A 16,518-nucleotide genomic window follows, 5' to 3' on the forward strand; every position below is an offset into this window, starting at 1 on the left:
GGCGGCATCGGCCCTCCCTCGGCTCGGCCCTCCCCGCCCCCGGGCGCACCCCGCCCCCGGCCCAGCCCCCCGCCCGCTCGCCGTCCGCCGAACCGCGGCGGGGCAGCCCCTCTCACATGGCCGTGGCCGCAGCCTCCAGCCCTCCTCGCACCTCCCTTCGCGGTTCACGCCCCCTGCCGTGGGGTGTCCCGGCCTCCGCCTGCCAGACCGGACGGTCGGCAGTGCCCCGGCCATCTTCCTTTGGCCGTCCGCTCCTCGCTTGTCCCCGTCTCGTCACTTTCGTTAGCCAGGGGGCTCTGGGTGGCCCCGCCTGCGATCAGGCGCTGCGGAAGACAGCCCTGCAGGCTGGAGGAACGAAGAGAAGGACCTCGGCAGCGCGGCAACGGGTGTGCCGGTCTGCTACTGGCGTTGGCAAAGAGCCGAGAAGGCGGTCAAAAGCCGGCAGCAACTTCGAATCGTAGCTAGCCCTTTGGAACGTAGGCCTAAAGGCTCTCTATTTCCCCGGCTGGAATCACCACCGCCGTGGTTCCCTACCGACCCGGTCAAGCGTTGCCCTCCCCCCAGGCGGGCCGTGAAAGTGATGCATGCCGGGATTTGTAGTTCGCGCCCCGGCCGCGCGTCATTTGCATATATTACTGAGTAGAATTCGAGATGTATCCTGTCAACGCAGCCCAGGGATTAGGACCCCGAGTAGTCAAGGAATCGGCACTCTTTGCTCTCATCATATTGATTAAAGAGTCTAACCAATGCATTAATTTTTCCCATACAGATTTTATTTGAAACTTGATCGTAAGCGGCTGAATCAGGCAGTTCTTAATTCTGCGTCTGCAATACGAGTTCTCAGTTCTGAGTTCTTTTCTGGCTTATCCTGGGACACCTATGAGTCGTGGGGCTTCACGCCCGCCATCTTTAAGTGGACAGCGCGCATGCACCAACTTCCTCTTTCCCGGCTGGAACCATGGAGGGTGCTGAGTAAGTTTCTCCTCGTCCTCTCGAGAATCCTCCTCCATCCCCGAAACCAGAGGCTTTTGTCTCACTCTCTCTCGTTCCGTCTGTAACCTGTGTCTTTGTCGACTTACCTGTGTGTTTGTGACGTTGTGTGACACTCCTGGTGGTCTTAGGCTAAAATGGGCTTCAGGAGGCCTTGGGGCGGAGGTTTTGGAGTTACCGGGAACGAGGTGTGAGAGCTGAATATGTGCGGAACCGACAGGTTGTCCAGTTCCTCGTCTTTTGAAGGAGGCTCAGAATCTCTGAATGAGGTTCTTTTTCCTTAGCTGGCATTTGTCCGAAGCATCCCTGCCGTCAGGTCTCTGCTTACAGCATATGGAGCTTGAGGCTTGAACCAGGGTTGTCTTTGGGGGTTTGTTTGGGACTTTTTTTTTTTTTTTTTTCTCCTTGAGACTCTTAAGTTCTCTTAGACTCACACTCACTAATAGTCTAGGGATCAGTGTCCTGCGGCAGCCTTTTACTCTGCATGGTTTGCTCTCGGCATTTTTGTTGTTGTGGGATCCCGGGAGTGATCGTAGATTAAATGTGAATTTGTTATTTTTGTGACTCGTTTAAAGCAAGTGGTCCGTGTTAAAGGTAAAGATAACGGGCATAGGAATTTCCTAAAATCTGCATCTTACACCATAGCATGCTACAGCAGTTAAAGGTACGTTTGAAGTCAGTGGCGATAGTAGTGTTAAGAGAGAGCGCTCAGTACAGAATGGGAGTGCTGCAGTGCTGTGAGCTTTCTGAATTAACGCTCTGTCTGCTAATGTTAGAGAGAAGAAAAAGAAGGTTCCTGCTGTGCCAGAAACCCTTAAGAAAAAGCGAAAGAATTTTGCAGAGCTTAAGATCAAGCGCCTGAGAAAGAAATTTGCCCAGAAGATGGTAAGTAAACTTTTTTGAGGCACCCAGTTAAGAAAAGGCCCTATGATTGAAAATAAGGTGGATGTTTTTAACAAGGCATGTTTACTTCAGCTGCTGTAGCAGTGAGCGTGGTTAACTTAGAACCACCTTTCCAAATGAAGTTAGTTATTTCCCTCTTGCAATGTTAACGCATATTGTGGTGAGAAAGCTTCGAGGGAAGGGTTTTCTTGGAAAGAACTGATAATTGCTAATTGTGTTTGGGAGCTAAAAAGGAGATGAATAACTGATGTTGGTTTTCAGCTTCGAAAAGCAAGGAGGAAGCTTATCTATGAAAAAGCCAAGCACTATCACAAGGAATACCGGCAGATGTACAGAACGGAGATTCGCATGGCTAGGATGGCAAGAAAAGCTGGCAACTTCTACGTACCCGCGGAACCCAAATTGGCATTTGTCATCAGGATCAGAGGGTAAGTTCAGTTTTTACTGCGTTCTGGTTTTAAAGGGAAAGCTGCACAATCCCAGCCAAATTTCACAGTACTCGTGGGGACCTTGGTTGTAAAACATTGGAATGAAAATATTTGGGTGGTGAGGAGAGTATTTTAGTGATTGTAAGCCCTGTGCCCAAAGCATCTATTCATTCTCGAATTGAGCACTTGAGTTCAGTGTCCTGGAGATTCACTTCAAAAGCAGTTAAATTGGAGCCTCATAAGTGCTCTGACAAAGATATATGCAAAACTAGAAGTAATAAGAGTGTTGGGGAAAGTTTTAAGTATGAAAGGTATGTGTCAAAAGACAGTTTACTTGCAGGAGAGGCAAATTGGCAGAGGTAATAAAATACAGCTAACTAAAGGGAAAAGTGGTGTTTGTAACATGAGAGGATTCTTATTTAGGTGTGACACGTGTTGCCCAAAATTATAATAGTTAGTTTCTCGTCTTTTACTAGTAAAAATTCTGATAAAAGCTAAATGAATTTTTTGTATTTTTTTCATTGCAGTATCAATGGTGTGAGCCCAAAGGTTCGAAAGGTGTTGCAGCTTCTTCGCCTCCGTCAGATTTTCAATGGCACCTTTGTGAAGCTCAACAAGGCTTCAATTAACATGCTGAGAATTGTGGAACCATACATTGCATGGGGGTAGGTGTCTTTGATTTCTGTTCGGTAAGCTGGCAGGTGTTTTGACAGTGATAGTCTTATTTGGTCATTTACATCTGTATTTTCATATTTAGGTACCCAAACCTAAAGTCAGTAAATGAATTGATCTACAAGCGTGGTTATGGCAAAATCAACAAGAAGCGAATTGCCCTGACGGATAACGTGTTGATTGCTCGATGTCTTGGTAGGTTCTGCCTATTTGGGGAAAAGTTATTATATTATTAATTATAAAAGTTATTGTATCAGATAAAATGATATTTTTTGGCATCTTGTTGCCTGACTTTTCTCACTATTATGAATCTTCCTTTATTCCCTACAATATTTATGAAAAATGGAAGGTATGATTTCATTGGCTTGAGCTGTATCTTTGTAAATAAGGTCATGTATTTCCTTCTTTGTTACTTTATTCTTGATTTACTTCTAATTCTTTATGTCACAGCCTATTTTAATGCCTTAAAAATTTAATAGTCTCAAAATAAACAGTTTTAGTAACCTTAAATCATCTTGAACATGTTCAGGCAAATACGGTATTATCTGCATGGAGGATCTGATTCATGAGATCTATACTGTTGGAAAACGTTTCAAAGAAGCAAACAACTTCCTGTGGCCCTTCAAGTTGTCTTCTCCACGAGGTGGAATGAAGAAAAAGACTACCCATTTTGTAGAAGGTGGAGATGCTGGCAACAGGGAAGACCAGATCAACAGACTTATTAGAAGGATGAACTAAGGTGAGCAACTACATCCTGAAAGAAGTTTACTTAATACTGGAGTAAGTAAGTCGTTTTTAGACTTAGATGCTGAAAAGGGTTTGGTTTGAGTTCTAAGCAGTATTTAGTGGGGGGTGGGGTGGGAAATCAACCATCATATATGATCGCAGTTGGTTTGGTTTCTCCTTTTGAGGACATTTATGGAGGGAAGAAAAAGCCTTTTTTTTTTTTCTTCCTACTTAATAATGGAAACTGAATTGGTAGTTCTTACGACTTCCTGGTTTATGTTAATTCTTAGTTATTAAGATGTTTAATGGGTTTTTTTTCCCTTCCTTTCAGGTATCTACCATGATTATTTTTGTAATTTGGTCAGTTAATAAATAGTGACTGCTTTCAAATTGAAATGTATCGTTGTCTTGGTGACTTTTTGTTATCTTTCTTCTGCCGTCCCCTAACTATTGTGGCAAATCTTGGTGTGACACAATTAAGTCAGATCAACAGCCTGTTGCGTGTAAAACTTAGGGTCCAGTTTGTATCTTGTGAAAAACATTCCTGGGGTTTATTGAAGATTTTCCTGTACGAAGTCCTCATTTTTCACTTTTGAGTTGGCCAAAATGGGTCTATTCTAAGAAAGCCCATTTCACAGGCCTTTGTGCATGAGTAAAGGTTCAGTTTACAAATAAAAATCCGTTGCTGAAATTCCATTTTCTCAGGCTTTGGCTTGCCTATAAAGTAGTGAGTAAATGTGTCATTTTGTTTTTGCATTTCACTTTTATGTTTTTGCTTTGCATCTTCTACCCATACTTACGTGAATTCCTAATAATTCCACTACATATTGTGTATATCAAGAAGGAAGAAATGAAATGTGCCCATGGATGCAATTTATTTGGAGCACCTAAAGAACTCATGAGAATACTAGTGAGCAAAAACTTGAATTTATAAATAACATTCCCTATATATTTTTATGTATCATCTCACCTAGGCTAGCAAACCTGAAAGTTTTAAGTGTAGTGTAACGGGAAGTACATATAATAAAAGTAAAAAGGTTTATGATTCTCACTGACTGTGCCAAAGGTATGATGCCATATGAAATAGATGCCCTATACTTTTGATTCTCTTGCACCAGAATCACTCTTTAGTATTTGAAAGTTGCTAGACAAATACATTTAAATTCTTGGGTGTTGGAAGCTGTTTGGATTAGTGAGTTTAGGGTCAGTGAATCCTGGAGGGAAATCAAGGTTATTAGTTTCTAAAACCAATGTTACCTGTATACATGTGTATCTAGTGTTTTGCAAGAAATTTAATATCTTGGTAAACAGTTGGATCAATGTATAACAAAATCATTAATCTCTTGGTGGAGCCTAAAAGTCTTTAAGTTTTGAAATTACCTGTTTTGTTTTACTGCTTTAGTAGGTAACTACACAGTATAGCCCACGAGTCTTTGCATATCCAGTATTCTGAACGGTAGGAGTGGCTCGGAAGAAAACGTCTAATTACTGTAATAAAGTTGTTCAGGTGGCATATTGCTAACTACCTAGGCGTGTAGGATTTGGAATAGTGATAGAAATGGCATTCTATATATGGGATGGTGGTATTTAATAATGCTTTTTTCAAAAAAATTAACTTTTTAAGAGCAGTTTTAGGTTCACAGCAAAGCAGAGTGGAAAGTACAGGGTTCCAGTATACCCTCCTGCCCCTCCCTAAACAGCCAGCCTCCCCCACTCTCAACGTCGAGTGGCACATTTGTTGTAGTCCATGGATGTTGACACATCATTACCCAAAATAGCAAAGTTCTTGAAGCTGGTGAGGGGGATAGGAAGATCTGTAGGTATATGGAGGGGAAGGAAACAGTGTTGGGGCTGTACATGTCCTCTGCAGACACATTTGTTTGCAGTCCTGGAAATTCACTGTCCACATAGTTTCCGAATGCGGCTAGAGGACCAGAGGATAGGGAAATGTATGAGAGAGTTTGGAAGTGGGGAGGACATCTGGCAATAAGGTAGAGAACTAAAGCAATGGGGATAAACATTAAAAAAGCATGCTGTCAGGTGACAGCTGTCAGATTGCTAGGGAGTAAATTGGGATAATCATTTGTCTTCACAGGATTGATCGTAAGGATTAAAACTGAGCATGAGAATATTTTGTGAACTATTAGAACCTGTTGAAATGCACCTTAATATCTTATTTTACTTAAAAAACTCCCCTGAAAGTGGTGTCACTTTCTACAAGAGATCATCCACATCCACTAGAAGGCTAACCAACCTCTGATGAAAGTCTGGGCCACCAGGTTCTACTTACACAAAGATTCACTTCACATAAGTACATTGCCTTTTTGTACCCTTCAAAGTTCTAGCTTTATTAGGTCTTCCCCTAGCTACCCTAGTTTAGTTGTCTGTTCCCGGTGTTTCCTGGTCTTGCTTATCTTCGAAGGTTCCTTTGTGGTAAACTGGATTAAGAATGCTGACTCTGGAGCCAAACTGCATGAATTCATATCCAGCTTCCACTTAATAGTTTGAGCCATTAAATTACTTCATCTCTGGTTCCTTACCAGTAAAATGGGGGAAATAGTAGTACCTAATTTCATAGGATTTTAGTGAAGATTAAATATGTCAGGTCATGGAAAATGCTTAGGGCAGTGCCTGGCCCACAGTGCTAAGTAAATGCTGTCTGTTGTGTAACTTGAGCACTTAGCAGGGGTGTACAAAGGAAAATAGCCTCTGCATTCATGCGTTAATGGGCAAGATAGACTTAACACAAATATCATAAGTGCTACACAAGGATGTCTAGGATGTGACAGATTGTTGAAGTGTCATTGGGGACCACCTGCAGGGGAAGATTGACAACTTTCTGTTCCCGCTGTTTTCCTTTACAGATTTGGTATCAAACTAGCCAAAACATATATGTGCCTCTCATTCAAGTGCTCCCTTCTCTTCAGCAGTTAACTTTTTAAGGTGGGCTTTTTTTCATCCTACCCAGTACCTGACATAACATATAGTAGGCACTGAGTATTTGTTTTTTATCACTACTGTCACAAATTACCACAAACTTAAGTGACTTAAAACAAATTTATTGTCTTAACAGCTTTGAAGGTCAGAAGTTCAAAATCAGTTTCACTGCGCTAAACCAAGGTGTCAGCAGGCCTTCCTGCCTTCCGAAGCCTCTAGGGGAGAATCCGTTTCCTTGCTGTTTCCAGTTTCTAGAAGCTGCTTACAATTCTTGGCTTGTGGCCCCTTCTCCACCTTCAAAGTGTAATCTCTGTTTCCATCCTTCCATCATCTCTGGCTCTGATCCTCCTGCCTCCCTCTTTTGTGGACTTCTGTGATTATGTTGGGCCACGCAGATAATCCAGGATAATGCCCCACCTCAAATTCCTTAATACTGAATATAAGTACATCTGCAAAGTCTACATAAGGTAGCATATTCACAGGTTCTAGAAATTAGGGCAGGGAGATATTTGAGAGGACCATTCTTTGATCTTTTTTTTTAAAAATTTATTTATTTTATACATTTTTGGCTGTGTTGGGTCTTCGTTTCTGTGTGAGGGCTTTCTCCAGTTGCGGCAAGCAGGGGCCACTCTTCATCGCAATGCGCGGGCCTCTCACTATCGTGGCCTCTGTTGTTGCGGAGCACAGGGTCCAGACGCGCAGGCTCAGTAGTTGTGGCTCACGGGCCTAGTTGCTCCGCGGCATGTGGGATCTTCCCAGACCAGGGCTCGAACCCGTGTCCCCTGCATTGGCAGGCAGAATCTCAACCACTGCGCCACCAGGGAAGCCCCCCCCATTCTTTGATCTTTAATTTATGGCTCCCAGCTATATTTTTTCCTGTTCCTCAAAAATGACAAGCTTCTAATGTAGGGTCTTGGCACTTGAAATCTTGTGTCTGGAGCACTCAGCCCTGAGGAGGTCTGTGTACTTGGCTTTTTCATTCTGGAAAAAGATCTCTGACACCTCTTCATGTAACCTTGTTTTTTGTTTTGTTTTTTTTTTATAGCATCTTTTACTATCATAATTTTTCCATTTACTTGTTATCTGTTACTTTTCCCAGTCACTCAGGATTTGAGTATGTATCAGGTTTGAGTCTTAGCCTTCTCTATTCCAGCAGTTAGAACAATGCCTGGTGCATTGCAGGTCCTTTGCTTTTTGATTGAGTGAATCAAGCCTTTTATGGGGCAATAGCCATTTAAAATTTTGCATCTCCAGTGTTAGCACATTTTAGTCTTTGGGTGTTTGGGTGGGGGAATGGTGAGAGGAGGAGTGGAAGCTTCTAGAGATTAGATAGATTTTTTTTTACTCAGGAGGACTCGGGAAAATGAGTTTTATCGTGTAGGGGTAATAGTATGTGAAAATACGTTAGAGGAATATAGGAGATGGTTCCTGCCTGGAAGTTTCACAGAGGAGGTCGAATTTGGGCACCTGGAGGTAGAACAGCATGAGCCAAGGCAGAGAGTTGGGTAAGAGTGTCAGTGGGCGGTGTGATAGCCAAGAGGAGGGGATAGCAAACTCAAAACAGACCGATTTAATAATAAGCATTTGATCATGTATTGAGGGCTAGTGTACACTTACTCCATCTTATCCTGGGTGGGTGGTTCTCCACTGTGAGTGCAACTCCAGAACTGAATTCTTAATTGGTTTGGGGATGGGCCCAGACTTTTTCCCTTTAAAGTCTCCATGTGATTTTTAATGTGCAGCCTATTCTATTAGGGAAGTATACCACTATCCCCATTTTTTAGACGCGGGGCTAACTTTCCCGACTTCCAGGATCACACAACTAAGTGGTTAGGTTCCAGGTCTAATTTGAGTTAGTTTTTCTTAACCAGAGGAGCTAGGAAAGGTTAGTATCAAGCTTAATGAAAACAAAAGTGGTGTGCTGAGAGCAGTTTCAGGAGTTCTGTGGGATCCGAAACCATCTTACCAGGGCTAAGTTTGCAGCCCTAGTGGAGGGGTCAAGAAACGAAGACAGGGTTTGGAACAACTTGGCAAGAGTATACATAGGCTAAGCCACTACTGTCCGAGTCAGGCCGCTAGGCTTCCCAGCTAGGGAGGAGACGTGTGCCGAGCCTTTCACCAAAGAACCTCGACAGTGGAGGCGTAGAACGCGGAATCCGGGAGCGCACGATGAGGGAACTCGGGAAGGCTACGTCACTTGCCGAAGATTGCTCTAGTCAGGTACTGCTGGTCCACTCTCACCAGTACTCTGGAGAGCCTGGTTAGTTTGACTCTTAAAAATGCAACCCAGAGAACCGAACCTCACCAACCTTGTCCAACTGCCCACTACCCACCCTGTCTACAGTGGGTGGTGTCACGACTGAGGCTCGTTTCCGCAGCCTCCTGCCACCCCAGCCCCTGCAGCCGTGACTCCGACTGCGGCGGCCCCCTACAGTAGTTGTCCAGTGAGTCCTAGCGGTCTCCCCGCCGCCCAGGCACCATCCTGGCGCGCCAACCTGACTTGCCGCCCAGAGTCCTGCGGGACGGCGCCCGGTGACCGCCCGGAAGGCATCCCGGAAGCTCCGGGCGCCTAGCAACGGGCACGCATCGGGCGGGCGGGCGGGGCGGCGGCCGCAGCAGCCTCTCGCCGGGCGGGGCGGGGAGGGGCTGAGCTGGGGGCGCGCCGCGCTCCCGAGGGTTGTCTGGCTGCCGGCCGCCGAGCATGATCGTCTCGAGAGCGGCGCCCAAGCGAGCCCAAGCGAGCGCCGCCGCAGTCAGCCCCGCGGCTCTGCAGGTCTGGGCCGGGGATTCGGCTCAGCGCCGGGCTGCCACTGGCTCCCGCGCTGCCCGCTGTCCCCGCGCCAGACCTGGGCGCCGCCGCCGCGGGCCAGGCCGGAGAAGCCCCTCCCCTCCACGGCGGAGCTGCGGGGACAGTGAGTGCGACCGGTCCGGGGGAACCCCGGCCAGGGGCGTGCCGGGGTTGGAGGGGACGGGGGGCGGCCGGGTCAGGCCTGAAAGGGAGGTGGGTCCCTTAGGTCAGCTGGCTCGGCCCCCTCCCAAGAAGGGCATCTATTCTAGTGACGCACACGGGTCGCCCCAAGGATCCTCGTGATACTCTTGTGGGGGGGGGGTCTGGCGGGGAGGCCGGGGCTGAGGACTTGACAGAGGCTGCGGGCGACTCGGGTGCAGGAGTATATAGACTTAAGAGGCTGCGGGCGACTCGGGTGCAGGAGTATATAGACTCGGGTGCAGGAGTATATAGACTTAATGACTGGCATTGCAAATATATAAATAACTAGCTTTCTCAATGAAAGCCCTCTTTAGTTTCTAGTCCTTTCTTTACTTTCTAACACTTCTTACAGTTAATTTAGTATTTATTCTCTTGTCATTTGTTTTTGGTCATCAGTGGAATCATATATGGATTCTTTTGAGAAATTGCTTTTTTCACTTAAGATGTGGAGAATACATTCCACAGCAATTTACTTAGGTCTTCATTGAATATTTCATAGATGTGTCACATAGATGTATGATTATATGGTATAGATGTATCATAATTTATGTAACCATTTCTCCTGAAGATCGGTTCCAATTTTTCCTTATTACAAACAATGCAACAATGAACATTCTTACACATGGGAACAGTTCTATAAAGTGAATTCCTTGAAGCAGAATTGCTGGGTCAGATGTATGTACGTTAAAAAAAATTGGTGGGATCTTGCCTTCCAAAAAGTCTTTAGTGATTAACATGTCCATCAACAGGCTGTGGTGAAAAAAAACCTGTGTTTATTATCGTCTAAAAAACAAATCAGTATCTCCCACTAATTGAGTGTTTATTACATGCCCAGCACTGTGCTGAACACTTTGCATGCATTTTACTTTTATTTTTCTTTTATAAATTTATTTATTTTATTTATTTGTTTTTGGCTGTGTTGTGTCTTTGTTGCTGTGCACAGGCTTTCTCTGGTTGCCGCGAGCGGGGGCTACTCTTCGTTGCAGTGCGCGGGCCTCTCATGATGGTGGCTTCTCTTGTGGTGGAGCACAGGCTCTGGGCGCGTGGGCTTCAGTAGTTGTGGCTCGCGGGCTCGGTAATTGTGGCTCACAGGCTCTAGAGCGCAGGCTCAGTAGTTGTGGTGCACGGGCTTAGTTGCTCCGCGGCATGTGGGATCTTCCCGGACCAGGGCTCAAACCCGTGTCCCCTGCAGTGGCAGGTGGATTCTTAACCATTGCACCACCAGGGAAGCCCCTGCATGCATTTTATTTATTTATTTATTTATTTATTTATTTTAACTTCAAAAGTAGCATTTTTTATTTTTGTGGTAATTTTCAAAGCCACAAAATCCTGCATGCATTTTAAAATTTAATCCTCACTAACCCTATGAGAGTCAGAGGCACTATTATTTTCTTCATGACCCCATGGTTATGCAGCTATTGAAGTGCAGAGCCAAGATTAGAATCCTGGTTCATTTAATTTCAATGCTTATGTTCTTTGTCGGATCTGAATTCCTGGTCAGTAATTGACTGGGCATTGTGTTTCATTGGGTTGTTTGAGAATTAAATGAGATCGTGCGTTTGGTGTTACAGTATTATTAATATGTAGTTCCTTTCTCTACTAACTCCTGTAGAATTGGACATGGTCCGGTTCTTCCTACGATTCTGGTTCCTCTGGATCATTTGCCTTTCCAGTCACTTTTCTGCCTTTTCTTTATCTTCCTGGCTTGCATATATTGTGAGGGAATCTGGTTTTCTTCTCCCTGGAAAATCTCCTTTGCCAACTTTATCCAATCTCTGGCCTTAATTCTCACCAGTAAATCAATAACTCTTAAAAGCTTCATCTCCCAGCCAAACCTATAGTCTTCAATATTCCTATAGCTTAGATCCAGGTTATATATCTCCACCTGAATGTCCTAGACTAATTTCATCTAGAACTGAGCTGCCTGTTGCCCTCCGCCCCCAGACTCGCACTTTCTCTGAATTTAATTCATGGTTCCATAATTCTTTTGGTCACCCTAGTTCACAGCCTCAGTCATCTTTGACTCTTTTTTCTTTCCTGAACCTCCAATATTCAATCAATTGTCAGTGTTGTCAAATTCTCTCTACTACTCTAATTTAAGCACTCTGAACTATTATATGTAGTCTCTTAATCTGGCTCCAGTCTCTGCCATCTTAATCTTCCTAAAGCATGGCTGTGAATATGCCACACGTCTGTTCGAAAACCCTCATGCCTTCTCATTGCTAAAAAAGAAAGTACAAGCCACTTTGGCTGGCGTTCAAATGTGTCTGTGATCCTGCCCCAGTGCTGAACCCCTCCTCCACTCTCCAGGGCAACTTTCACATCTTTACCTTTTCCAGCAGGGCCTCTACCCACATTTCCATCTAAATGTCATTTTCTAGTTTCTTCCAAGTCTTTTTTGAAGCCCCTTGTGAAAGTTATATCTCCCTCCTTTGAACTCCTCAGATGTGAGATACTGTATATCTGTCCATCTAGCTCCCCTAAGGCTGTAATGTGACACTTTGCCTTATACTATAGTTGTATGAGTGGCTATGGTCTTTCCTTTTGGACTGGAAAAATCTGTGAAGGCAGAATCTCTAGTTCACCTTTGTATTTGTCATGCACATGGCACATAGACTTGCAGATAGTGTATGCTTAGTGAATATATTTGAGTAAGCGAGCTAATATATTCACCCTTGGGAGTAAAAAATTGCATGTATTAGGGTATTGATAGCTATAACGACATTTAACGACAAGTCCCCAACATTTTAGTGATTTAGGATACAGAACTTTAGTTCTTGCTCACATAACGGTTCCAAGGCAGGTGTTCCTGGTCAGCAGGCAGCTTTCTTCCCATTGGTAGTAGGACCCAGGCTCTGCCATTCATTAGCTTCACTGTCGGCTAACTGCGGCCAGCAGGATGGGAAGGAGGAAGTATGGAGAAAGCAGGCCTGGGGGAATCCCCTGGCGGTCCAGTGGTTAGTGTCCTGACTCTCACTGTTGTAGGGCCTGGGTTCAGTCCCTGGTCGGGGAACTAAAATCCCACAAGCTGCGTGACCTCAAAAAAAGAAAAAAAAAAAGCAGACCTGCTTCTGAAGTTTCTTGCAGAAAGTGTCACACGTTGCATTCACTCCCATTCCAACCACAAGGAGGTAACCACTTTCTAGGAACAACTGTATTCTCCGGAGGAACAAGAAGTTTGGGCATCCAGTCTTCTCTGCCACAGTCCATTTCTGTTTATCAAAACCCGTGGGACTTGGCTTGAACAACCCTTGCTCATAAACAACAGCAAAACTCTCCTTCTTCCCCAGTCTGGTTAGGTCAGCAAAGGCCCTGTTGTCCCACAAAATCTAAACACAGATTTATCATCAATATGTATCATAGTGAAGTATAATTGTTTGGTTACTTTGTTCCCCCAGTAGACTGTACGCTTTTGCATCATAATCATTTTTGTATTTCACCTCCTAGCACAATGACTGGCATTGCAAATATATAAATAACTAGCTTTCTCAATGAATCTACAACTTGCCTTTCTTTATGTTCACTTGATGATTATTTTGGTCTAATCAAAGCTAAAAATAAAGATAATCTTACCATCTGCTCTTTGATGTTGGGCTATTTTCAGCCGTTTTGCCTTTCTATTATAAAAAATGTAGGATTTGACATCCTTGAAGGTAAATATTTGGATGTATCATTGACTGTTCCTTTAGGATAAACTCCTGGAAGTGGAATTGCTGGGTCAAAAGTATATAAAGTTATAAGGACATATGTATTGCTAGATTGCTCTCTGGAAATATACTAATACTTCCACTGAAACCTTATGAGAGTACCTGTTTCCTTGAACCCCATCTTACACTGTCTAGTAGTAGAGAAAAAAATTTTTGCTATTTTCAGGGCAAAAGTTGTAGCTCATTATATTATTTTGCTTTTTTTTGAGTATTAGTGAGGGCAAACTTTATTGACCATTTTTTTTCTGTAATGAGTTATCTGTTCTTTAATAAACACACTATCTTGGGGTCCACATTCCTATTGATTTTTAAGTATCTTTACATACAAGAGAAATTAAATTCTTCAGTTCTTTATGTCATCGTTTGAAAAGTTATTCTGGGAACTTCTGGTCAGTGTGGCAGAGGAAGCCGACATGGAAGAAACTCCATCCTGCTTCCATATATTTCAAATGCAGGGTAAGGTGTATTAAGATAATTTATGACCATGTGGCCGAGCTAGGAACCAAGAGGAGGAATCCCCCAGGTGGCAGAAATGAAGGAATGCTCACACAGGAAGGCAGCGCTGAGCATCTGCTGAGAGCTGGGAGTCACAAAGGAGTACTGTTCCAGTTACCATGGATGCATCACAAACTTCTCCAAAACTTAGTGGCGCAAAACAACACTTTATTGTGCTCATGGATTCTGTGGGACGGTGCAGGAATTTGGACAGTGAATGGCAGGGACGGCTTGGCTCTGCTTCACCATGTCTGGGGCCTCAGATGGAAGATTTGAAGGCTCGGGGCTGGAATCAACCTGCAGGCTCACTCACTCCTATGTCTGGTGGCTGATCCCGGCTGTGGACCGAGACCTCAGCTGTGGATGTCAGATGGAACCTTTCTACGGTGGCCTCTTCCTATCACTTAGCTTCCTCAGAAAATGGTGGCCGGGTTTCAAAGGTGAGTGTCCTGAGAGAGCTAGCTAGTGGAAATCGTATCATCTTTTATGACCTAGCCTTGAACATCACACTGTCAATTCTGCTGCATTTTATTTTATTTATTTATTTATTTATTTATAAATTTATTTATTTATTTATTTTTGGCTGTTGGGTCTTTGTTGCTGCGTGCGGGCTTTCTCTAGTTGCAGTGAGCAGGGGGTTACTCTTCATTGCGGTGCATGGGCTTCTCATTGCGGTGGCTTCTCTTGTTGCGGAGCACGGGCTCTAGGCACGTGAGCTTCAGTAGTTGTGGCACGTGGGCTCAGTAGTTGTGGCACACAGGCTCTAGAGCGCAGGCTCAGTAGTTGTGGCACACGGGCTTAGCTGCTCCTCGGCATGTGGGATCTTCCCGGACCAGGGCTCGAACCTGCCTCCCCTGCATTGGCCAGCGGATTCTTAACCACTGCGCCACCAGGGAAGCCCCTGCATTTTATTGACTAAGGAAGTTAGTTTCAGAGAAAGGAACACAGACCTCACCTCTTGATGGAGGAGTGTCAACGTCACATTGAAGGAAGAACTTGCAGAGATGATATGTATTAGTGCATCCTTCTTTGGAAAATACAAGCTGCCATAAGTACCTTGACACAGAGATGATAACTAGAGAAATACCCCTCATTGGCCTGGGGAGGCTGTAAGGAAGCTTGCCGTCCACCTGAACTATGGTAGGAAAGAGTCAGCTGCTAGACATTAGAGCATCGTACCCTGCACCAGCTCAAGTCTGAGGTCTGAATTCACGTTACTATGTGACTCAGGGACCACGGTCTAAGAAATTGGCATATTAACTGGCCTGATACCTCTGAAACCCAGGGCCAGGCAGAGACCAATGGGAAGCATACAGAGAGATGTATAGCACAGTTTCCACAGCTCAGGGAACACTGGACTCCTGTAGATAGCAATCTCTCTAAAGATGAGCTCGCAATCAAAGATTACAAATCATATAAGGAAATGGAACCACAAGGAAGGAGACTTGGTGAATGCAGCAAATGGGAAAACTAAAAATAATAGACATCTTGGAAAAAAATTTTATAGTATTCAAGGAGAGGAAGGAATGGAAACCGTAAGGCAAGAATGGGACAGTATGAGTAAGAACAGGAGAGATCTAGGGCTGCATATTTACCCTGACAGGGGAAGAAGAAGCACTGAGTCAACCAGTACCTCCTGGACCCCAGGTATTAGTTGACTCTTGTCCTATAACAATAACAGTCATGATGATTATGATAATAATAGCAGCTGTCGTTTGTTTCTATGTATAAAAACACCCTACTGTGGTCTGAACTGAAGATTCTTGTTTGAGAATTAGAGCAGTGTACTGGGCATTTAACTAGGTGCTTTTCTTAAATTCCCTTTAAACTTCACAGTAACTCTGTAAGGCAGAGATTATTATTCCCTAGGTAGGGAGACTGAGGCACAGAAAGGTTAACAAGAAAATAAGTGGGTTTTTGCCATCCAGGATTGGGTGAGAGGCATGGGGAAGGAACATAGGGCTTTGGGGTGTATAGGTGGGTGTGGATATATTGTAGAAGCTGTTGCTTCTTTATATCTTCATTTCTTTTTTTTTTTTTTATTAGTTTATTTATTTTTGGCTGCTTTGGGTCTTTGTTGCTGCGCGCGGGCTTTCTCTAGTTGTGGCGAGCGGGGGCTACTCTTCGTTATGGTGCGCGGGCTTCTCATTGCAGTGGCTTCTCTTGTTGCGGAGCACGGGCTCTAGGCGCACGGGCTTCAGTAGTTGTGGCAAGCAGGCTCAGTAGTTGTGGCGCATGGGCTTAGTTGCTCCGCGGCATGTGGGATCTTCCCAGACCAGGGCTCAAACCCGTGTCCCCTGCATTGGCAGGCGGATTCTTAACCACTGCACCACCAGGGAAGTCCCTATTTCTTCATTTCTTAAATCACAGGCTAGTGTGTTCTTAACTTAGGGAATGCTTAAGTAACTCTTCCAGTGAGTTGAATATTTAAACACAAATGGGCTAATTAACTGCTTATGAATTTTGGGAAATGGGAAGTACTTGTGTCCAGATAAGGACTTTGCATACAGTTTTAGCAGTTACTTTCCCTAGCATTTTGCATGCTTCTTATTTTTAATTTTGCTAGAGCTTAATCTTAATACTTTTTAAATTGCTTTCCCTTGTCCATCTCTCTTCTCTCCTAAAAAAAAAAAAAGCGAGAATTTGATAAAATTAATAGTTATATTTTTTG

The 16,518-nt window shown here is 44.3% G+C and overlaps 2 protein-coding genes across 5 annotated transcripts in view; both read left to right on the forward strand.

Annotated features, from left to right (window-relative positions):
- Positions 1–831: 831 nt before the first annotated feature.
- Positions 832–4,115, forward strand: RPL7 (ribosomal protein L7). The gene is made up of 7 exons (XM_007185046.2): positions 832–972; positions 1,767–1,875; positions 2,155–2,321; positions 2,849–2,986; positions 3,079–3,188; positions 3,523–3,732; positions 4,051–4,115. Exons 1-6 carry the CDS (start codon positions 959–961, stop codon positions 3,729–3,731), a joined length of 747 nt encoding a protein of 248 aa, XP_007185108.1. The 5' UTR covers positions 832–958; the 3' UTR covers position 3,732; positions 4,051–4,115.
- A 5,204-nt stretch (positions 4,116–9,319) lies between these two features.
- C17H8orf89 (chromosome 17 C8orf89 homolog) overlaps positions 9,320–16,518 on the forward strand; it is a 58,734-nt gene continuing 51,535 nt past the window's right edge. For 3 of the 4 annotated variants that reach the window (XM_057531676.1, XM_057531677.1, XM_057531679.1), the window contains exon 1: positions 14,190–14,287. In XM_057531676.1, coding sequence (XP_057387659.1) covers positions 14,268–14,287 — 20 coding nt within the window. In that variant the 5' untranslated portion in view covers positions 14,190–14,267. Of the gene's footprint in view, positions 9,569–14,189; positions 14,288–16,518 lie in introns of those variants that run through there. The other variant, XM_057531678.1, reaches the window with a different exon arrangement.

The sequence above is a fragment of the Balaenoptera acutorostrata genome, chromosome 17 (assembly GCF_949987535.1).
Source record: "Balaenoptera acutorostrata chromosome 17, mBalAcu1.1, whole genome shotgun sequence".
Taxonomy (NCBI): Eukaryota; Metazoa; Chordata; class Mammalia; order Artiodactyla; family Balaenopteridae; genus Balaenoptera; species Balaenoptera acutorostrata.

Bases quoted from the DNA above. Each gene is read 5' to 3' on its own strand.
- RPL7 (XM_007185046.2), top strand. The intron at 2,987-3,078 runs GTAGGTGTCTTT...TTTCATATTTAG, and splicing joins GAACCATACATTGCATGGGG to GTACCCAAACCTAAAGTCAG. The intron at 3,189-3,522 runs GTAGGTTCTGCC...GAACATGTTCAG, and splicing joins GTTGATTGCTCGATGTCTTG to GCAAATACGGTATTATCTGC.